The 24692-nt window shown below is 39.9% G+C and overlaps 1 protein-coding gene across 2 annotated transcripts in view; it reads left to right on the top strand.

Moving 5' to 3' along the window:
- Window positions 1-4308: 4308 nt before the first annotated feature.
- The window catches only part of sirt2 (sirtuin 2 (silent mating type information regulation 2, homolog) 2 (S. cerevisiae)), a 39620-nt gene continuing 19236 nt past the window's right edge, over window positions 4309-24692 (top strand). Inside the window, exons 1-11 of one of the 2 annotated variants that reach the window (XM_034167859.1) lie at window positions 4309-4480; window positions 4610-4656; window positions 12752-12791; window positions 13427-13537; window positions 13701-13742; window positions 13824-13930; window positions 20762-20818; window positions 21019-21087; window positions 21171-21300; window positions 23303-23362; window positions 24213-24268. In XM_034167859.1, coding sequence (XP_034023750.1) covers window positions 4465-4480; window positions 4610-4656; window positions 12752-12791; window positions 13427-13537; window positions 13701-13742; window positions 13824-13930; window positions 20762-20818; window positions 21019-21087; window positions 21171-21300; window positions 23303-23362; window positions 24213-24268 — 735 coding nt within the window. In that variant the 5' untranslated portion in view covers window positions 4309-4464. Of the gene's footprint in view, window positions 4481-4609; window positions 4657-12745; window positions 12792-13426; window positions 13538-13700; window positions 13743-13823; window positions 13931-20761; window positions 20819-21018; window positions 21088-21170; window positions 21301-23302; window positions 23363-24212; window positions 24269-24692 lie in introns of both variants that reach the window. The other variant, XM_034167858.1, reaches the window with a different exon arrangement.

Genomic DNA, 24692 nt, shown 5'->3' with positions numbered 1-24692 from the left:
TTTGAGTATATTTCTTATTGTTACATGGGAAACAAGGTACCAGTAGATTCAGTAGATTCTCACAAATCCAACAAGACCAAGCATTCATGATATGCACACTCTTAAGGCTATGAAATTGGGCTATTAGTAAAAAAAAAAAAAACATAGAAAATGGAGTGTTCACAATAATAGTAGCATCTGCTGTTGACGCTACAAACTCAAAACTATTATGTTCAAACTGCTTTTTTAGCAATCCTGTGACTCACTAAACTAGTAGTTGTATAACCACAATTTTTCATGATTTCTTCACATGTGTGAGGGATTAATTTTGTTGGTTTGGAACCAAGATTTTGCTTGTTTACTAGTGTGCTTGGGTCATTGTCTTGTTGAAACACCCATTTCAAGGGCGTGTCCTCTTCAGCATAAGGCAACATGACCTCTTCAAGTATTTTGACATATCCAAACTGATCCATGATACCTGGTATGCGATATATAGGCCCAACACCATAGTAGGAGAAACATGCCCATATCATGATGCTTGCACCACCATGCTTCACTGTCTTCACTGTGAACTGTGGCTTGAATTCAGAGTTTGGGGGTCGTCTCACAAACTGTCTGTGGCCCTTGGACCCAAAAAGAACAATTTTACTCTCATCAGTCCACAAAATATTCCTCTATTTCTCTTTAGGCCAGTTGATGTGTTCTTTGGCAAATTGTAACCTCTTCTGCACATCTTTTATTTAACAGAGGGACTTTGCGGGGGATTCTTGCAAATAAATTAGCTTCACACAGGCGTCTTCTAACTGTCACAGCACTTACTGGTAACTCCAGACTGTCTTTGATCATCCTGGAGCTGATCAGTGGGTGAGCCTTTGCCATTCTTGTTATTCTTCTATCCATTTTGATGGTTGTTTTCCGTTTTCTTCCACGCGTCTCTGTTTTAATTTTTTTATTTTTTGTCCATTTTAAAGCATTGGAGATCATTGTAGATGAACAGCCTATACTTTTTTGCACCTGCGTATAAGTTTTCCCCTCTCCAATCAACTTTTTAATCAAACTACGCTGTTCTTCTGAACAATGTCTTGAACGTCCCATTTTGCTCAGGCTTTCAAAGAGAAAAGCATGTTCAACAGGTGCTGGCTTCATCCTTAAATAGGGGACACCTGATTCACACCTGTTTGTTCCACAAAATTGACGGACTCACTGACTGAATGCCACACTACTATTATTGTGAACACCCCCTTTTCTACTTTTTTTTTTACTAATAGCCCAATTTCATAGCCTTAAGAGTGTGCATATCATGATTGGTCTTGTTGGATTTGTGAGAATCTACTGAATCTACTGGTACCTTGTTTCCCATGTAACAATAAGAAATATACTCAAAACCTGGATTAATCTTTTTAGTCACATAGCACTACTATTATTCTGAACACTACTGTATCTGGACAGTGATGCAATTTTTGTAATTGCTGGGGAATGTGTAAACTGATTGGCTTTGGAATCCAGGGATAAGCTCTCGCATAAATGGGCCTCAGGGCCTATATACAGTAGCAGTTTTTGGTATGGGCGAACTGGGCAGCTGCCTGGGGTGGTATTTTTTCATGACACATGGGGGGGGCACACCAGCACTTAAAAAAAAAAAAATCTGCGCTGCAAAGCAGTTATCAAATCACTGTGTGGGGAATTGGCAAATTGGCGCCCCCTATGGCTGCAGGTGTCCCCGTTTGCTCAGGTGCACAGAGCAGAAGCAGTGTGTGAGATGTTCGGCGGTTGTCTCCTGTGTTGTCCCTGGGGACGGGTGCTCCCCTCCACATGCACTCTGCTTCACTTTGGCTCTGCATGAAGCATCTTGCTCCACTCAGCGGGATCCTGCTGTCCGGCTCCACAGCATTTCCTCTGGCAGCGCAAAGTCCACTTAGGAAGCAGCACAAAACCAGAACTCTGCGTCACATTTTTCTGTGGATCATCCAATGCTAACACAAAGGAAGAATGTGGCAGGCAGCCAGTTTATGAAATAAAAGGCATTTCAAAGCAGGCAGACGGTGTAAGAATGGGTTTGAATCTCACCAGAGAAGACAAACTGCCCACTCAAAGTCTGTTACAGGTACAGCTTGATTGTTTCATTCAACACCATTGTGGTGGTGTAACAGTGACAGATTTAGGGGTGTCACATACTGATATGACCCCCATACCAGATCTGTATATTCACTATCTGTTTGCGGAAAGAACTGAGAGCTGGCTTCAGTTGAGAAAAATAACCCACCTGTAAACTTGATTTTGGTCCACACACAGAAAGGGTAAATTCAGTACTGAAAAACCTTCCTATTTTTCATGAAGATAACAATTTATTCACACTAAACCTGATTTTAGTCCACACACAGAAAGGGTAAACTCAGTATAGAACACACATGCGCAGACAGCAAATATACAAATCTGGTACACAGGGTAATTATTCTCAGTGCATGATAGAGTTTGTAATGCCCTCCCCCTCTTCACGTGCAACTGACTAAAGTGATAAATTGTGGGAAAAGTCTTTCATTAAACTGTAGAAATTGAGTCTGATGAAATGAAGAGAGATGATTTCTACAGTCTAACATGTATAGCGTGTCCTTTATTCACACAAAAGTAAAAACTGAAAACTTTACAGGCACACAAACTTATATAGGACTCGTCCCAGCTTCATACAAGGGGGCTTGGCAGTGAAACACTGGCCAATGATTACATAAACAGCAGGTGCAGACGGTTATCTGTGCTTGGCACAATGCAGTGAGTGATCAAAGTTTGCATACACATTATCAAGACATGATTGAAAACAATCAATATAGAACATCGCCCGGCAGGGGACCTGCTGGGAAAATAGATGTGCACCTTGGCTCATTAACATGTCAGGTAAGGAGCGCAGTGTAACCTGGAGTGTTTGACATTTACATGCGAACAGGTTTAACATATGCAGGTTTGGTTCATCAACATGTGTAAAGGCCCCCTGACACTTGCACGACTTTGATGCACGCACGTCGTCCCGCTGTGTTCCCAGCTGGACGCCGTGCTTTGTTCCACCGACTGCCAAGCACTGAGCACTGGAACTGGATGCTGCATATATAAAATAATGATTTCATAGCAGATTAATCATTTTCTCTGCAAGTTGGCTGCTGAAAATGGCTCTAATTTCTAATGGCTCTAATACTGAATCACAGAGGGCCGCTCCAGCCGGAGCTGTTCACCCGTGCACCGAACATGCTGGAGAAAGCATTTGGAGCCATCTACAAAGGTAATTATCATCTTTACATTGTCATGGCTTGGTAAAACAGCTGCATGTTCTTTCCTTCTTGTGTGCAGCTGTAAAAGTATGTTTGTGGCAGATTTAACATCTTGTTATAATCGTTCAGACCAGCTGCACTCTGATGCGGTGCGCTGATGCAACCAGTCGCTCTGTTCATTTCTTTACTCCACTTGTCGAGCTGCACGTAGGCGATCGGAGCAGATTGCGCCATGTTCATGATATTTATGCGTGAAAGTTTTTTTGAACATTTCAAAATTCTCTTTGCGCAACTGCATGCGCCGACGACTCATGTTCAGTCTGCACCCGTTAAAAACGAGTTTCCTCTCCTGCATGACACTGTGCGCAAGTACGTACATCAAAGTCGTGTAAGTGTCAGTGGGCCTTAAGGCAGGAAATACAATATAAGCAGCTGACATTTGCGTATGAACAGGATTAACCTAGATGTGGCCACTGACTTGGTAAATTATGTCCAAACAACACCTTGCATGCCACAAAACAATCACTGATTGATGAAGGTTGCTGCATGCAGAATTGTAACATTTCCAGTTTAAATTAAAATTGTGTATTAAACACGATGACTGGAGTCAGTAATCTAACTTCCCAGATTGCTTTAGAATGCAGGAAAAAGGCAACAGATTTTTATTTTAAGGGGGGGCATGCTCCTGAAATGTAGATCTGCCCCTGTAAAAGCACAAAAAAAGTTTGTCCAAGTACTTATGGACCTGACTGGTTAACAGTGTGACTAAGTATGGGAAGTTGTTAATCCTCAAGCCTATAATCCAGTGTGATGCTGGAAACCCATCAGACTGATCACGAAGAAGAAACACCGTCTGGACTGAAGACTGAAGGAGACTGCGCTGCGTTTCATGTGCGTAATAACCGCTCATAACACGTTATTACCACCACTGACTGCTTTTCTTTGAAAAGAATAAGCTAGTCCACTGGTACTGATCCCGTTTTTAATGTTGTACCTCAAATATTCTCTACATATGCTAGCAAAACGGCACGGGAGTGGTGTGTAGCTTTGTGGGAACCATTCTTTCGAAGGAACGTGTGTCACAACAAACACGGACGTCATTTTTGACGGACAACAGCTGCTTGGGCTAGTTGTGTAGCTATACCCGAGGACAATTTGTTAAAATTTTGGGTTTTGAATCGATTGTCATTCGGACCCTTGTGGCTGGAGGGTCTTGTCAGACGAATAAATGTCTGATACATCAGGTAGGACATTTTCAAACTGAATGTGTTGGCATTCGCACGGTGCGCTGCACAGCTAACGCTGGAACAACACTTTTTGTTTCATCGTGAAATGTTGAGCTTGACAAGTTGTCATTAATTTTGTATTTCCAGAACATACCAAAAGAGAAGACAAGGAGGCGGTTACCCCTGAAACAGAGGTTGGAAAAACTTGTGACAGAACACCCAGTGTATTTGCGGCTCAGTGTTCGATTATAAAGAGGCTACGAATTATCATTAATTTTGTTAGTTTGGTTTAATTGGAGGCAGTGTTGTTCTCCCCGTGTTTGCGTGGGTTTCCTCCAACATCCAAAGACATGCGGGTTAGGTGGATTGGAATCTTTAAATTCTCCGTAGGTGTGCGAGTGGGGTGTGATTGTGTTTGTTTGTCGGAAGTGGGTATTCGCACGGCCGCCGTGTCCAGCTCTCATTTGGCTATTCGCACGGCAAGACTCTGGTGGTAAAACTTGGAACTACTTGTATAAACAAACATACTGCATTAAATAAACTTGGAACTACTTGTATAAACAAACATACTGCATTAAATAAACTTGGAACTACTTGTATAAACAAACATACTGCATTAAATGAGAGCTATTGTCGGGCTTTTGCCACCAGAGTCTTGCCGTGCGAATACTGAAATGATCGTTACGGACACGGTCGAAAAAAAAAAATCGAAAAGTTAAGACATCTTGAATGCAGTATGTTTGTTTATACAAGTAGTTCCAAGTTTTGCCACCAGTCTTACCCTGCGAATAGTGAAATCAAATCAATTTTATTTATATAGCGCCAAATCACAACAAACAGTTGCCCCAAGGCGCTTTATATTGTAAGGCAAAAGCCATGTAATAAATACAGAAAAACCCCAACGGTCAAAACGACCCCCTGTGAGCAAGCACTTGGTGACAGTGGGAAGGAAAAAAAAAACTCCCTTTTAACAGGAAGAAACCTCCAGCAGAACCAGGCTCAGGGAGGAGCAGTCTTCTGCTGGGACTGGTTGGGGCTGAGGGGAGAGAATCAGGAAAAAGACATGCTGTGGAAGACAGCAGAGATCAATCACTAATGATTAAATGCAGAGTGGTGCATACAGAGCAAACAGAGAAAGAAACACTCAGTGCATCATGGGAAACCCCCAGCAGTCTAAGTCTATAGCAGCATAACTAAGGGATGGTTCAGGGTCACCTGAACCGTATAAGCTTTAGCAAAAAGGAAAGTTTTAAGCCTAATCTAAAAAGTAGAGAGGGTGTCTGTCTCCCTGATCCGAATTGGGAGCTGGTTCCACAGGAGAGGAGCCTGAAAGCTGAAGGCTCTGCCTCCCATTCTACTCTTACAAACCCTAGGAACTACAAGTAAGCCTGCAGTCTGAGAGCGAAGTGCTCTATTGGGGTGATATGGTACTATGAGGTCCCTAAGATAAGATGGGACCTGATTATTCAAAACCTTATAAGTAAGAAGAAGAAATTTAAATTCTATTCTAGAATTAACAGGAAGTCAATGAAGAGAGGCCAATATGGGTGAGATATGCTCTCTCCTTCTAGTCCCTGTCAGTACTCTAGCTGCAGCATTTTGAATTAACTGAAGGCTTTTCAGGGAACTTTTAGGACAACCTGATAATAATGAATTACAATAGTCCAGCCTAGAGGAAATAAATGCATGAATTAGTTTTTCAGCATCACTCTGAGACAAGACCTTTTTAATTTTAGAGATATTGCGCAAATGCAAAAAGGCAGTCCTACATATTTGCTTAATATGCGCATTGAAGGACACATCCTGATCAAAAATGACTCCAAGATTTCTCACAGTACAGCAAAGTTGAACTGGACGATATTTTGCCATACTTGGCTTGCGCTGTTTTGCCGGTGTTGTGCCGAATTCAGCACCCCTGTTGTGAAAAGCACCCCCTTCGCGGGAACGCACATTTGAACCTTGTCGCCTTAAACTCACATTTAACAGCACAGATATACAGCTTCAGTTTTACAGCTGAATCACATTTGATTTCATTTAATGCTGGTAACATTTCAGTTTACATTTTCTTTTGACCCACAGATGAAGACCAAAAATTGTGGAGAAAAAAAAGAAAACACTACAGTGTCACATTTCTGTCAAACCTAAAACTTTTTTTTAGCTTAGTTAATGCTCAGTATTTGGGTGATTCTTAGACTACAGGCACTTATTATGTCCTTTGATCATATTGTATGAAAAACAGAAAAAAGGGGAAATTTCACACTTTTATAGTTATCTTTACAATGAAAGTGTGTTAAGAAATTTGTTCTAGTAGTCTATGATGACTTTTTCACCTTTTTTCAGCATCATTATATGCAAATATTGCCGTTTTGTGCTTGTCCCACACCCAGACTTTTGATCTTCAATGATAAAAATGAATGGTAAAGAAACATTTTTTCTAATGTTTTAAAATATCTCTGAATAAAATATCAGTAAATAATCAAAACATAATTGGGGTATTCAATGTCATACAACTGTTGTGATTTTTTTTTTAAACAAAATGTAGTTGTCCCACACTATTGCTGTAATTTCCACCACAACACTGTAATGTCCCTTTAAACAGTTTGTATGAAAGATTGTTTGGGTAGTTTCTGTGGAGATAAACAGTGACATCAGAGCACATGTATATAGCGCCAAATCACAACAAACAGTTGCCCCATGGCGCTTTATATTGTAAGGCAATGGTGTGGTGGAAATTACATTTACAAGGCCAATAGTGCCCGTAGTTAAAGAATCACCCATTTACACATTTAGCTGAATATTTACAAACATCAAGTTACATATTTAACTAAATGTTGAGACAAGTATGCACATTAATAAAGAGCTAACTGTTCCTCCCTGAAAGAGATTAATAAAGCATCTAATAACAGACATTTAGCATGTAAGGGCATGTTTATTCAAACTTGCAATCCATGGATAAGAGTTCTATTGTATCTTGCTGTCTTTTGATGTCAATTTCAATTGCAATTTCAGGGGCACTTCTAAAATATAAAAAATAACATCAGTGAATAAAATTAAAATCATTTTAACAAATAAACACAAACAAACACCATCATGTGTGATGTTAACGTCATAAAATAAATATGATAATAGCAGATGCTTCATTCCGACTAAACAAAAGCAGACAATTACTGCTCGTAAATATGAACATATTCTTTTCACTCCCACGTATCTGGAGACAACGTGATATAGAATAAGAATCATTGATTTGTGTACATTTTTTCGGCGCAAGCTGTATATCTGTGCTGTTAAATGTGAGTTTAAGGCGACGAGGTTCAAATGCGCGATCCCACGAAGGGGGTGCTTTTCATGACAGGGGTGCTGAATTTGGCACAACACCGGCTGTCTAAATTTATTCACGATGGAACGGCCACGGTCAGGCGGGAACTTAAAGATATTTCACCGTACGCAGCTTGCTCTGTTTTGCCGGCCGTCTAAATTTATTCACGACGGAACGAGGCGATCGGAGTTTCAGCTGTCCTTATTTCACATTCATGATAGTAGCTTGATATTAGTGATTTTCGTTATTGAAAATTGGCATATTTTACCATTCACTATTTTCAGGGGTGGACTGATCGATAGTTTTGCAGACATGACACTGACAGAGAAAAAACAGGATAAACACGTGCCGATGTGGACTTATGTATTATCATTTTTATTCTGTCTTGAATTTGCAGGTTTTGGAAAACACAGATTTCAAAGAGATTATTTCTGCTTACCATGGCATTTTGAATGTTTTATCATGTTAGCTACACAAAATGAGGCCACTTGAGGCCAAATAAAAAAAATAATAAGTTGTTTATCATCCCCGCCCTACACAGAAAATTACCAAGACTGCAAAAATTATTTCCACCGTGTCCAAAATTATTTCCATCACGTGGCGAAAAGCGCTGGTGGACATAATTTTGAGTGCGGCGGTAGAAATAATTTTGGGCACGGTGGAAATAATTTTCGCCACATGGTGGAAATAATTTCGGGCACAGCTATGCCACGTTTTTGAGCTGCTTTTAGCGTGCATGAATCCTTCCGCCAGTAGTTGATTTTCTGTTCTGATTCAAATGACTTTATGGCACCCAAAGCTGCATTTAAAAATGAAAAATTAGCACCAATACTCAATGCCGAGGGCGCCACCATGTTGAAATGCCCTCTACGATGACATCATTTGAACTAGCCAATCAGTGAGGAGATCCAGTCAGATATCGCTAGGTGTATGTTTGCCATATCCGTCAAAATATACACTACCTTAATGGTATACGTCATAAAATTGGTGATAAATGATTTTTCTCTGAGTATAAAGTTCTTGCAGTGGATCCCGTTGAGAGGATTTGAAGGTAACGTCATCCCTGTGCTCTTGAGCAGGGACATATTCACAAGTCATCATAATTATTCACTTTTCTCATCCAGCCCCTCCATTTAACCTGCCCTTTCAGGCAAAGTTTCTTGTATCTGTTGTGCAGTATGTGAAGTGGACCTGGATCACATCGGAATTTTGCAACAGCACAACATTTCCGGAAGTGTGCAGACCCCTGTTCACAAAGCAAAAGCATTGTTCAGAAAAATTAAAACTATTACCCTGGTCCTCTGTCAGAAAAGGGTGGATTGCCCTGCTGGGTCAGGCTAGAGTTATTGCCCCAAGTGGAAGAATTTAAGTATCTTAAATTAAGTACAAGTATAAAGTATATTAAGTATTAAGTTTGCTCTGTACTGAGTTTAGGCGTTCTTTGTGCGGACAGAATAGATAGATAGATAGATAGATAGATAGATAGATACAGTGGGGCAAAAAGTATTTAGTCAGTCCCTGATTGTGCAAGTTCATCTACTTAGAAAGATGAGAGGTCTGTAATTTTCATCATAGGTACACTTCAATTATGAGAGACAAATGAGGAAAAAAAGAATCCAGAAAATCACATTGTAGGATTTTTAAAGAATTTATTTGTAAATTATGGTGGAAAATAAGTATTTGGTCACCCACAAACAAGCAAGATTTCTGGCTCTCACAGACCTGTAACTTCTTCTTTAAGAAGCTCGTCTGTCCTCCACCTGTTAACGTGTATTAATGGGATCTGTTGGAACTTGTTATCTGGATAAAAGACACCTATCCACAGCCTCAACCAGTCAGAATCCAAACTCAACCATGGCCAAGAACAAAGAGCTGTCAAAGGACACCAGGAAGAAAATTGTAGATGTGCACCAGGCTGGGAAGAGTGAGTCTACAATAGTCAAGCAGGTTGGTGTGAATAAATCAACTGTGGTAGCAACTGTAAGAAAATGGAAGACATACAAGACCATTAATAACCTCTCTCGATCTGGGGCTCCATGCAAGATTTCATCCCGTGGCGTCAAAATGATCATGAAAACGGTGAACAAAATCCCAGAACTACATGAAGGGACCTGAGGAATGACCTGCAGAGAGCTGGGACCAAAGTAACAAAGGCTACGCACTATGCAGAGAGGGACTCAAATCCTGCAGTGCCAGGCGTGTCCCCTGCTTAAGCCATTATATGTCCAGGCCCGTCTGAAGTTTGCCAGAGAGCATATGGATGATCCAGAAGAGGATTGGGAGAATATCATGTGGTCAGATGAAACCAAAATAGAACATTTTGGTAAAACCTCAACTCGCCGTGTTTGGAGGAAGAAGAATGCTGAGTTGCATCCCAAGAACACCATATCTACTGTGAAGCATGGGGGTGGAAACATCATGCTTTGGGGCTGTTTTTCTGCAAAGGGGACAGGACGACTGATCCGTGTTAAGGGAAGAATGAACGGGGCCATGTATCATGAGATTTTAAGCCAAAACCTCCTATCAGTGAGAGCATTGAAGATGCAACATGGCTGGGTCGTCCAGCATGACAATGATCCCAAACACACTGCTCGGGCAACGAAGGAGTTGCTCGGTAAAAAGCATTTCAAGGTCCTGGAGTGGCCTAGCCAGTCTCCAGACCTCGACCCCATAGAAAATTTGTGGAGGGAGTTGAAAGTCCATGTTGCTCAGCGACAGCCCCAAAATAGCACTGCTCTAGAGGAGATCTGCATGGAGGAATGGGCCAAAATACCAGCTACAGTGTGTGCAAACCTGGTGAAGACTTACAGGAAACATTTGACCTCTGTCATTGCCAACAAAGATTATGTTACAAAGTACTGAGTTGAACTTTTGTTATTGATCAAATACTTATTTTCCACCATAATTTACAAAACATCATACAGTGTGATTTTGTGGATTTTTTTTTCTCATTTGTCTCTCACAGTTAAAGTGTACCTATGTTGAAAATTACAGACCTCTCTCATCCTTCTAAGTAGGAGAACTTGCACAATCAGAGACTGACTAAATACTTTTTACTCCACTGTAGGTAGGTAGGTAGATAGATAGATAGATAGATAGATAGATAGATAGATAGATAGATAGATAGATAGATAGATAGATAGATAGATAGATAGATAGATAGATAGATAGATAGATAGATAGATAGATAGATAGATAGATAGATAGATAGATAGATAGATAGATAGATAGATAGATAGATAGATAGATAGATAGATAGATAGATAGATAGATAGATAGATAGATAGATAGATAGATAGATAGATAGATAGATAGATAGATAGATAGATAGCTAGCTAGCTAGCTAGCTAGCTAGATAGCTAGCTAGCTAGCTAGATAGCTAGCTAGCTAGCTAGATAGCTAGCTAGCTAGATAGCTAGCTAGCTAGCTAGCTAGCTTTATTAATCTCTGAAGGGAAATTTCAGTTGTCACAGCAGCCAGGTACCCCAAAAAGATAAAAATAAAACAATAAGAAAAACTGAGGTAGAAACACACAGAAGTGCAGTAGATCCAATCTCACAGTTTAAGAGTGTGTGTTAAATAGGGAGCAATGGTGTTATAAGGCATATATTGTTACATGGAGGGCAATAGATAAATAGTATAGGCTTTTTAGTTCAGAGACCACAGGTCTACCAGAGGCAAATATATTAGTGTCTTGTTCTTCCTGAAATCCACCACCATCTCCTTCGTCTTGGCCACAGGTGATTCTCACACCACCTCACAAAGTAGTCAACCGGGTCCCTATACTCATCCTTCTGGCCATTTTCCACACACCCAACGTATGGTTGTGTCATCAGATAATTTCTGTAGATGACATGACTCAGTGTAAACGGTGAAAAGGAAGGGGGATAGAACAGTTCCTTTGGGGGGCAGGGGGTACATTCAGTCGTTGCTTTCAATAAACTGAGAATGATATGCTTAGCCTTAGTATTAAGAACGTTTGACAAAGGACTGAGGCTGGTTTCAATTTATGAAGAAAAATACCTCACCTGTTCATTTGATTTAAAACCTGTCCAAGTATTCCTAAATACGTTCTGGGAAGCAGTGTCATTAAGAGATTAGATCAGAATTTATTAACATTTGACCTGATTAGACTACACAGAAAAAGTAAACTCAGTGCAGAACAAACTTCCTGTTTATCTCGCATGCACAGATAGCTAATATAAAAAATCGGGTATGGGGTAATCTCAGTTCGTGACACCGGACCATCGTGGTGTAGAAGTAGCTGAGTCAGAAGGTGAGACTGTCGATTTGCCAGCCGATGTACGCTCCTGTCCTCACTTATGGTCATGATCTTTGGGTAATGACCGAAAGAACAAGGTCACACATAAAAACAGTGGAAATGGGTTCCTTCTTCAGCTATATTGATTTTCACTGAGGGGCAGGTTGAGAAGCTTGAATATCCAGGGGGGGGTCTCAGAGTAGAGCCACTTCTTCCCTCACATCGAAGGGAGCCAGCTGAGGTGGTGTGGGCATTTGGTGAGGATACCCCTGGTCATCTCCCTAAGGATGCCTTCCAGGCATGTCCAAATGGAAGGAAGCCCCAATGAAGACCCATACATGCAGCTGGGTTGGGGGCACCTCACAATCTCCCAGGAAGTGTTAGAGGATTTGGCTGAAGATAGGGAAATGTGGGATGAGCTTGGTCTGCTGCCACCATGACCCAGACCTGGAAAAGCAGCAGAGAATGAATGATAATTTGCAAGGTTCCTCAGCAGTTACAGGCTTGCTCCAATCCCTTAAGTGCACAGAACATTTTCAGAAATGATTGTCAGATTTGAGAGGGAATGTACCCTGCACATACAAGACCGTTTGACAAATCTGCCTGCCAGTCATTTTTGTCACGTTGTTAAAATATGCTAATTTTTGTTGACCAGTTGAATGGTTTATCAGTTGTTTCACCTGTAACTGTTACTTTTCCTTGGTAGGAGCAATCTGATGACAGCAGTGAAGAAGCTGGAGAAGACGCAGACAGTATGTGAAAACATGAAGTGCATGTCCATGGTGCTGATAATCTTGTTTTGTTTTGGGTTTTTTTTATTTTAATGATGCACATTTATAGTGGTTATTTGGAACATCTGGCATATTATACATTAGTCTGTGGAATGATTTTCAGACACAATGTAAAATTATTGTTGTGTACATTATTTTTATTATTATTGTTTATTATATTATTATATTTGTAGTTTTTTATTATATATTATCTATTTATTAGATTGTTTATTATTATGATTATAATTATTATTGTTATAATTATTATTATTATTAGTAGTAGTAGTAGTAAATTATTTGAATTTTCATTTGTGTGGTTATTTTCATGGATGTGTCTTTTTAAGCATTTTATAAAACATCAAACTTTACTTCCGACTGTGTTTAAAATGACTTTCTTTAGGTGGTGTGTAAGTGCTGTTGTGTATTTTGTCCATTTCCATTAAATATTTGCTTTATTCAATTCAGTGAACAGAAAGTTTGCATTTTATCAAAATAAGTACAGCCTGCTGTGTTGCATAGAAACATATTTGTGAAGTACTTTAGAATTAAGTTTGATGTGAGTTTTCTGTCCTAACTGGGTTAATTAACTAATTGTTTTCTCCAATTGTGTCTGTCAGTGGACTTCCTGCGGCACCTCTTCTCCAGCACTCTTGGTTTAGGTTCAGCAGAAAAAGTTCTGGATGAACTGACTCTGGAAGGAGTAGCCCGATACATCCTGAGTGGCAAATGTAAGTCTTCTGCTTGTTGTGCCACATCCATTCAGCTCTTCCATGATTGCTCAAGTAGGGTCACAGTGGATTTATTTATTATGATTTTTTTACCATTATTTTTCTTACAAGCCTGCTGTTAGAAATGCAGTAATTTTGTAATCTTTGAGCCACATCCATACAGGTAAAAACATCATCTGCATGGTGGGAGCAGGAATATCCACATGTGAGTGTATCGACTTTACTATCACAACAAATAAAATAATCTGAGTAACTTCAGTCACTTATTGTTTTTTTAAATGTGCAGCGGCTGGGATTCCTGATTTCCGCTCTCCAGGAACAGGCCTATATGCAAACCTGCAGAAATACAACCTACCCTACCCAGAGGCCATCTTCCAGATAGATTATTTTAAGGTGTGTTCAAAATCCTCGTCCTTGGCCATTGAGAGATTGGGTTGTTGTGCATTTGGAGGCACAAATAAACACAACAACGACTTCAAGATGTACACATTCCCTTCAGATCCAAACAGAAGCAAAATCTGGGAAAATAAAATCAGCTGTGTGGGATGGAAACAACATCATCGTCAAAGCTTTGAGAGATAAATTTATTGTTCGGTCCCATGTACAGTAAAACTCACCTAAACCGTCATCGTATAAACCGGATATTCACAGTCACCGGACCAAAAAAGTCCCAAAGTTTTTGTATTGTTTTCCGTGTATGGTAATAAACATTGTATACGAGGTCTGTGAGAAAAGTATCCAACCTTTTTATTTTTTTCAAAAACTTATATGGATTTGAATCATGTGCGCTTGCATCAGACAAGCTTGAACCATGCGTGAGTTTTTTCACGCCTGTCGGTTGCGTCATTCGCCTGTGGGCAGGCTTTGAGTGAGCACTGGTCCACCCCCCTCGTCGGATTTTTATTGTCAGTGAAATGGCTGAGAGGCTGCCGCTTTGCTCCATCAATTTTTTTTCAGAAACTGTTAGAGACAGCCAGTTGGAAACCATTCGAAAGATTCAGATGGATTTCGGTGAAGATTCTGTCGGTATCACACGGATTAAGGACCATTAAAACTGGATTAAAAACGGCCCACGGCGGCGGAGGGCGCACCACACCCCGAATGGCCATCGACAGGCTGGAACGAGCAGATCACTTCCAAATTTAAGGCTCTGTTGATGCAGGACGTCATGTGAGAAGTTTCAGAAGAGGTCGGGATCAGCACTTTATCGGCACATTCCACTGTTACAGGAGATTTTGTAATGAAAGACGTGCGGACGGATTCGCGCGTCGGGACGCAGCCGCTCACAGCCGCTGGACAAACAACACCTCTGTGTTGGAAGTCTCACAGGACAAGTTGGAACATGTCCAGCTGTTAAACAATTTCTCGGATACTCACTCGACTGAAAAGCCATCAAAAGCCGTCTGAATCTTCTGAATGGCTTCCAACACGGAGGTGTTTTTTTTTTTTTGTTGCGCGCAATGAGCGGCTCCGTGCCGACGCGCGAAATCCTCCGCACATCTTTCATTACAAAATCTCCTGTAACAGTGGAATGTGCCGCAAAAGTGCTATGTCCAGCTCTATTGCCATTTCTGTGGTAGTCACACGATGTCCCGGATCAACACAGCGTTCGGTTTAGAAATGATCTGGTCATTCCAGCCTGTCGATGGCCGCTCAGTGCGCCGCGCGCCCTCCGCCGCTGTGGGCCGTCTTTTAAAAGGTTTTAACACTCCTTAATCCGTGTGAAACCGACAGAATCTTCACCGAAATCCATCTGAATCTTTTGAATGGTTTCCAACTGGCTGTCTCTAAAGTTTCTGAAAAAAATTTCATGGAGCAAAGCGGCAGCCTCTCAGCCATTTCACTGACAATAAAAATATGACGAGGAGGGTGGACCAGTGCTCACTCAAAGCCTGCCCACAGGCGAATGACGCAACCGACAGGCGTGAAAAAACTCACGCATGCGCACGAAGGTTCAAGCTTGTCTGATGCAAGCGCACATGATTCAAATCCATATAGTTTTTGAAAGAAATAAAAAGGTTGGATAGTTTTCTCACAGACCTCGTATAATGGATTTTGTACAACAAATTTTTCCTTGGTCTGCCATCATATTTTAATAGTTTTTGCAGTGCGCGCTGATTACAAATGGATCAGAAAAGTCCACAACTTTACAGCACAAAGTCGATAAAAGAGGAAATTGTTCAGCTTACCTTTCATTTGGAGGTCATAATTGTAGAAAGAAAAGCTTGTTGAGGGTCATATTGGTCCAGAAAAAAGCATAGTCCAGAGACGGAGAACTTTAATACTGTCCCGCGCGCATACATGTCAACCTATACGGATTGTCCGTAAATTATATGGATTTTTATGAGTTTCAGAGTCATACGGACGTACAAATGAAGTCTTACGGATATTCAGGGTTTGGTCTGCAGCGGGTCTGTAATCAACCGTTTCTGCAGCGCGACTCCACTTTGATGCGTGAGCCATTGAAACAATGCTTCGAACCACTGGCTCGTGGTTCTTTGATTCGCTGCTCTTCAGAAACGGCAAGTCCGTTTCTTAACTCCTCTCAAAGCCATTAAAATATCGTGAGTCACTTTTGTGTGGATTAAAGTCACTAACTGGGACTCTTGTCATGTTGTAGTCAAGAAATGAGAATCGTCCTCCGTTCTGTTGACACAAAATTGCCTCTTTAAATAAAATGACACCTCTTTCCAAATGCTGTAATCCAGAAAATAAACTACAGTTGACTAAAACGTTTTTTTTTTTCTTCCCAAAATGAGACGTCCTGCGTTCTTTTTGAATTAAACTGATGCTGACATACAGCACAGCCAGCTGTAAGAGCTCAGCTCAGATATATGGAAAGACATTCATGCCAAAATGTCTGAAAGGAAATGCTTTTGACAAAAAATACAGATTTTGTTTATTCCTATTTATGTCCAGAGATCAAGGATCCACCATGTAGAGTTTATTATGTCCAAAATTTAAGGATCCGGTGACCAATTTTATATTTATTTACTTTAAGACTCAATAAAATATCCTCCAGACTGGTATAAAGCATTTAGAAAGGAGCTTATGCCATGTCTTCTCAAAGCAAACAATACAGTTTTTAAAAAATCAAAAATGCCATCTTCATGGAAAGAAGCGGTTATCTCTGTCATCCCAAAGGAAGGCAAGGACCGGTCGGAGTGTGGTTCATACAGGCCGATTTTGGTCCTAAATGTTGATTATAAATTATTCACAAGTATTTTGGGTAAAAGATAGATATCAGAAGCTCATTACATATTTTAAATCACATTCAACATAATAGTCTTGAGGCCCTCTTAGTGAGCCTTGACGTGGAAAAAGCATTTGATTCAGTCAACTGGGCTTTTCTGTATAAAGTGCTGGAGCGATTTGGTATACATTCTAATTTTGTTAACGTTATCCGTACATTGTACAGTGAACCTTCTGCTGAAATTAAAATTAATGGTTATCTTACTAGATCCTTCAGCGTGGCGCGAGGCAAGGCTGCGGGTCATCACCGATCCTGTTTGCATTATACATAGACCCTCTAGCACAGTGGTTAAGACAAACAGAAAGCATCAAAGGTATAACTATAAATCAAGAAGAGCATAAAGTTGCCTTATACGCCGACAATGTACTAATTTATTTATCGGGCCCAAATAATACACTCCCAGAAGTGATAAAGTTATTACATAAGTATGGTCAATACTCAGGTTATAAATTAAACATACAAAAAACCCAACTGCTTACATTTAATTTTTCACCCTCAAAACAACTTAGAGATAAATACACTCTTAACTGGGATCAACAATTATTAAAATAATTAGGAATTCATTTTAACAAAGATATTTTTTCACTAGCAAAAATAAACTATGATCCCTTATTAACAAAAATTAAAGATGATATCAAGAGATGGAACACAGTATCTTTCCTTAGTATTGGTCACAGAATTGAAAGTGTAAAGATGAACATACTCCCACGATATCTTTTTCTGTTCCAATCACTTCCAGTGGAAATTACTGAAAAAGATTTTTCAGAACTGGATAAAATTATTTCAAGGTTTATCTGGCAGGGAAAAAGGCCCAGGATTAAACATAAAATGCAACAATTACCAAAAGGGAGAGGGAGGCATGGCCTTACCGTATTTTAAAGGATATTTTTTACGCAGCTCAAATAAAACCACTTTTAAATATGTGTTCCTTAAAATTTTATGCTCGATGGAAAGATATAGAACTTTCAATTATGAAACCCTCTATACAGGCAGTGTTGGCCCACTCAAGTTTAGATTATCATATCAAAGACATCTCGAATCCATGGATTAAAACTCAATTAAAAATCTTGAGTAAAGTGAAAAAAGAATATCAATTAGATAACAAAATACAAATAATACAATGGTGTGCGTTCGATCCTGGATTTAAGCCTAATTCAATGGATAACACTTTTAAACTTTGGATTTCAAAAGGAGTTACCACATTTCACTCCCTCACAGAAAGCAGAAAATTGAAAGATTTTCATAAATTGAAGATTGAGTTTCAGCTTGACAACTCCGACTTTTTTAGGTACCTACAACTGCGGAATTACTTTGAACATAATATTAGTGTCAAAACAGATCTGCAAGATCCATTATTGATAATATTCTTAAAAGCATACAAAAATACTGATATTAAGGGAGTCATTAGTAGTATTTACAAAAGCTTTCTGACAAAAAAAAACCTCACTCCACAACTTACATTAAAGAGAAATAGGAGAATGAAGGAAACATGATAATATCCCCCGATGACTGGCTGGACATATGTGAATCTCAGTGGAAATGTTCAAATTCACATTCATGGCGTGAGTTCAGATGGAAATGTCTAATGTGATTTTTTTATTACTCCCAAGCAGAAGGTTCATTTTGGAGCAGGAAATGCAGCCTGCTGGAGACAGTGTGGGGCTTCTGAAGCTGACCATTGGCATATATTTTGGGCCTGTTCAACGATAACACCACTTTGGGCAGAGTTCCACACAACGGTATCAAAAAATTTTCGGATTAAAATACCATACCAATTTTCAACTCTATTCCTTGGCCAAATTAACAACATAAATTTAAAAAAAAAAAATCTTGTTGCTATTCTGATCTCAGCTGATAAAAAAGCAATTACAAGACGATGGCTACTTCTGGATCCCCCCACCATATCTGAATGGATCAAAATAGTGAATGACATATATGTAATGGAAGCGATTACTTACTCTATCAGGCTGAAAAAACCTGCTTTTGTTAAATTATGGTCAAGCTGGGTCAAATACATTAAACCTCTACAACCAGACTTTGTGGAGGTACAACTTAACTGAGGGCAACAGATTTTTTTTTTCTTCTCTACTCTCATCGGTCACTTTACCATTCCTCCAGGCAATATTTAAAGTATAGGTGTGCATTGTCTCTCTCCCTTTTGAGTTCTTTAAGTTCCAAAATGTTTGTTCTGTATATAAAAAAAAAAAAATCAACAAAAAAAAAAGACTAAATCAAATGTTGTTCAATTCAATTTCAATTTAATCGGCTTATAAAGCACCAAATCACAACAAAAGCCATCTCAAGGCACCTCATATAGAACAGTTCAGCATAAAAAATTAAATAAATAAAAAAAAAAAAATTCAAATACATAAATAAAAACAGAAGTAAAAGAATAAAACAGATAAAAAATGATAACTATTCATAAGAAAGAGAATAAAAATGGGCTTTAAGGCTTGACTTAAAAATGTCCACAGACTCCAACTGCCTCACGGTTGCAGGATGACCATTCCACAGAGTGGCTGCACGATAAGAATAAGCGCTATTAAAATCTTCTCGATACCCATCCCTAATAAACACACGGGATGAAGTCGAGGATCATTGACATGCCAGTCTGCAACATCGGCACTGGCGAGGCGATTTTCGATACACTTGATGAAGTTCTGAGGTATGTTTTATTTTGTTCATTATATTCAATTTATTTTTCATGATTTTATTAATGTATTTCCATTAGTGACACACAGTTCTTGTTTCTGTAAAAAATAATTAAATTTGACACATTCAGTTCTATAAAATTCAGCTTGACGCATGAATACTAGATCTCTATTGTTTGAAATTCAACTGTGGAGGAAATACTAATGTTCCTGACTTTAATGTCATTGTGGCAACTCATAATATGTGGACAGAAACCCAGTTATGTGATACTGTACTGTGTGTACTGTAATAAAACTGATTTGGTGCGATTTGGAGGTTATAAGGATTTTGTGCTGATTTTATGGATTTTCTTACTTGGTTATACAGGTTCTCAAAGGGGTTGACATGTATGCGCGCGTCATAGCATGACACTGAATTACAGAGCTGCAGCTGCATAAATCAGGCTTTAAATGAATTAAATAAATCACCATCAATTGTAAATTTTTATAAATTTGAGAACTATTTTTGTATTTATTTTGATAGCACCTGTACCTGGATGTGTTGCTGTATGTGGCTAAATGATTTTAAAAACTGGTTTAAATTTTAATTTTAATGTTTTAATTTAAAAAAAAGGTTCATTCAGTAGTTCAGTGCCAGAACATGGTGCCATGTTCTGAGTTGACGCCACTCTCTATCTAGGCACACTAATTCTACCCGTCTTACTGTATGGTTGTGAGACTTGCATGCTAACCAGTGACCTAAAATGATGATTGGATGTCTTTGGTACCAGATCTCTTTGGAGATCCTTAGGTACTCCTGGAATGACTTAATGTCAAATGAGTAGTTACAGAGGTGGACTAAGATGAAGAGCATCAGCTTCAACATCTTGGTCATGTGGTGCGTTTCTCTGTGCATGATCCAACACATAGATGCCTCAGTGTTGAAGACCCCAGTGGCTGGAAAAGGCCAAAGGGATGGGCACAGTTCACTTGACTGTGGCAGAGTGATGGTCATTGTAAAGATGAGGGGATAGAGCTGTTGTTTGCCTGGGTGGTTGCTGTCCAGGACCCAATGCTGATACCACAAGTTGTGGTATCATGGATGGAGCGAAGCGTGGCACTAGTGCATGCTCCCAGATTTGACTTGACTTGACTTTTGCCTGTCAGATCTCTGAAAGGATATAGCTAAGGCTGTCTGCCCCATGAACCTCTAATCAAAATGTAGTTTGTGTTTTTGTCATACCTTCTTACAGCCATTTAAAGATTGGTTGCATGATTACACAGCTAGTCTGCTCTGTCTCCAAACTAAAATGTTCTCTGTTTCTTTATTTTCAATCATAGAAACACCCTGAGCCATTCTTCGCATTAGCCAAGGAACTTTATCCAGGACAGTTTAAGGTATGGCACATTACCTGCTACAGCAGGAAATCATATCCAGACAGAAAACTCTAGAATATGGTGTTTTGCAGGTTATGTTCTTCTGATTGACTTCGTGTGTGTGTGTGTGTGTGTGTGTGTGTGTGTGTGTGTGTGTGTGTGTGTGTGTGTGTGTGTGTGTGTGTGTGTGTGTGTGTGTGTGTGTGTGTGTGTGTGTTTAGCCAACAATCTGTCACTATTTCATAAAGCTGCTGAAGGACAAGGGGCTTCTGAGACGCTGCTACTCACAGGTTAGAAGATCCCCCTGATCAGCAAAGACATGAAAATATTTCCCCATCTGCAGTGTCACTTGTGTATTTGTGTGTTCACTTAGAATATTGACACTCTGGAGCGTGTGGCCGGGCTGGAAGGAGATGATTTAATTGAAGCTCATGGAACGTTCTACACATCTCACTGTGTTAGTTTCTGTTGCAAAACAGGGTATAGCCTGGACTGGATGAAAGGTGTGAATATTTACTGTTTTCATTATCCATCACATATAAATAAAATCAGAGTTTTTCAGGGCTTTTTTATATACAACATTTATTAAGATGATATGTCAGTCACACTCGTGACCCTTATACTGCATTTACACATAACAATGGCAAGTCACGAATGCCAAAAAATATACATTCTTGGCCGCTGATCACAAATGTGATGATTCGGGTCAGAGGCATCAGGAGTCCTCAAGAACTGTTGCAACCTGTTACCACACGTTATGATTTATGGCACATATCGCTGGTGAATTATCACAGACCATTACGCACGGTCAGTAATAATGTTCCGCGCTGTTGCGTGCTATTGCGCGTAACAGCGCCTCAGTCTGTCACATTGTGAATCAGGGAAATTGTCTCCACATGCCCCCCATATTCATTCTACCTTCAGCTGCTGAACAGTTTGCTTCAGATTGCTCCTCAAAATCCAGTTGAATCCACAGTAGAAGAACTTTGTGATTGCATGCTTAGTTGGGCTCTGTGCCATGAAGTGCTGCAGAAAGGAGGAGGAGGAAACAGAGAGAGCCAGATGTCTGGCTGCACGCGGCTCTCCTCTCGCTCGTTCTCCCGAACATCAGGCACAACAGCAGGAGCAGGTGGAACACCTGCAAGAGAGCACTGAGGAGCATTGGAACGAGACTTAGCCGACTTGGCGTCACTGTCTTCCTTCGACATATTGCAGCAAAGACACTGAATGCGATGCAGCATGGTTTAATTGTGCGCACGTGAGAGGAGTGATTCGTCATGGCTAGGTATGGGTATTGATAAGATTTTATCTATATCGATTCCGCTTATCGATCCGATTCCTTATCGATACCTCTTGTGAATGTTCTGTGTACTAAAAGTAGGCTTTACAGGTTTTCTATGTCAACAACATTTTATTGAGTCTTAAAGTAAATAAATATGAAATTGGTCACTGGATCCTTAAACTTGGGACATAAATAAACTCTACATGGTGGATCCTTGATCTCTGGACATAAATAGAAATAAACAAACTCTGTAGTTTTTGTCAGAAGCATTTCCTATCAGACATTATTGGCATTAATGTCTTTCCATACATCTGAGCTGAGAGCGTTTGGAGCTGTGCCAACGGAACGGAGGACGATTGTCATTTCTTGTCTGCAACAAGACGAGTCCCAGTTAGTGACTTTAATCCACACAAAAGTGACTCATGATTAACATATTTTAATGGCTTTGAGAGGGGTTAAGAAGCAAACTTGCCGTTTCTAAAGAGCAGTGAATCAAAGAACCACGAGCCAGCGGATCGAAACATTGCTTCATTGGTTCACACTTCAAAGTGGAGTCGCGCTGCAGAAATGGTTGATTACAGACCTGCTGCAGAGTCTGTAATCAACATAGAGAAATGATCATTTTCCCAACAAACACCCTCAAATACAACGGCTGCTCTGAAGGACCGATAAGGGAATCGTTAAGCAAAAAGACTATTGATATTGGTGGATTGAATCATTTCTTAACGATACCTGAAAAGAACCAGTTCTCGATACCCAACCCTAGTTGTGGCGCACAGTGAAATGTGTTGCTGCGTTACAATTTGTGTCAAAACTTGACAGTTTCCGTGTCAATTCATAACAACTCATGACAGTATGGGCTTCAAGAACCATCACAGGAACCACTACGAATGCTGTCACGCTCTGTTAAGGATCACCACTAATCAACACGCTCAGTTGCGAAGTCCACGACATGAGGCAAAATGAGGGTGTTGCGTGACATTCATGGAAGATTTTTTGATAGCCAAAACCATGCTCCATGAATATTACGCACCTACACGCACTGTTAAGAAACCTATGCAGATGTGTTAAGTCACGTTAAGAATGTCAGGAATGTGCCACGAATGACGCAAATATGACATTTGTAATGCGTCCTGCCTATGTGTAAATTAATTGGAGTAAGTGGGTATAGAAACTGGATGGATGGATGATAGGCACTTTAACCTTTGCATTGTGTTTTATAGAGAAGCTCTTTTCTGATGACATCCCAAAGTGTGACAAGTGCAACAGTCTGGTCAAACCAGGTCAGTTGATTTTTGTTAAAGTCTTACAGTGCATTCACACATTGATTTTAGAAAAACCGTCACACTGGTCTTTGTAGCAGAATCATTGTCACCTGCAGACAGTAGATGATATCAAATCGTTATGTTTTTAGAATTGTGATGACAGATAGTCCCTCTGGCTTCTCACCTGTTTTTCAGTCTGGGTCGCCACAGCAGATCCGAGGTGGATCTGCATGTTGATTTGGCACAAGTTTTACTCTGGACGCACTTTCTGACACAACTCCACATTACATGGAAAAAGGGCAGGCGTGGCCTTGAACCGGGAACCTTCCACACTGGATCAAGCATACTTAAGTGCCTGACCTGGAGCTTTAGCATTGATAGTTCTTTTAAAAAATTAACTTTTTGTAAGGTTATAGCTTTATTTCTCTCTGTAAATCACAAAACCTATGCATATCTCTCACTGTCTGCCTTCTGCTTGTTAAAGCAGTTGCAAAGTTGAAAATGTTTTTACTTTTGATGACAAGTGCCATTGCAGTGCTTTTTTTGTGCACACAGCCAGACGTGGTGTAGTTTTCTGTCATCATCTGACTGAAAATAGTGGAACATCTGATTTACTATCGGCTGCTTACAGGCAACATGTTAATGCAGCATTATTGTACTTACAAGTGGCTCACGTGTCTGCTCACATAACTATAACATAAAAAAATATTTTAAAAAAGCAACTATTCCAAATGACTTGTCACACATTTTTCTTTAAATGAATGAAAGTAAAACTAGTATTATGATGTTTGTGTCGTCCTGCTAATGTCAAGCACTTTTGAAGAAACCTTTTACAAACAATTTTTCTTTGATGTTTCTCTTTGTGTAGATATTGTCTTTTTTGGAGAGAGCCTTCCTGTCCGGTTCTTTACTTCAGTGAAGACGGTGGGTGGATTGAAGTCATGGTGTCTTCTTCTGTAGTGCAGTCAAGTTTGTAAGTATTTGGACAGTGACACACTAGTAATTTTGCTTCTGCAAACGACCGCAGTCAAGTGGAAATAAAACTATTAGCATATGTTTGTAGGGTAGACTATTGTCTTTAGCTTAAGAGGTTTAACAAAAATATCACAGGAACCATTTAGGAATTATGGGTGAAACAGTTCCTCCATTTTTAGAACCTATAAGTAGTCGAACAAAAATATCAAGGGTGTTTTTAACACAAATAATCAAATTTACTGCCAGTTTCTTGAGACGCAGTGGTGGTGGCCAAGTGGTTAATGCTCTTGGTTTCGGTGCGGAAGGTTCCCGGTTCAAATCCCACTCCTGCCACATTTCTCCATGTAATTGCATCAGGAAGGGCATCCAGCGT

The sequence above is a fragment of the Thalassophryne amazonica genome, chromosome 4 (assembly GCF_902500255.1).
Source record: "Thalassophryne amazonica chromosome 4, fThaAma1.1, whole genome shotgun sequence".
In the NCBI taxonomy this organism is placed as follows: domain Eukaryota; kingdom Metazoa; phylum Chordata; class Actinopteri; order Batrachoidiformes; family Batrachoididae; genus Thalassophryne; species Thalassophryne amazonica.
Note: the sequence above shows the minus strand (reverse complement) of the source record. Positions and strands in the feature narration are given on the sequence as shown.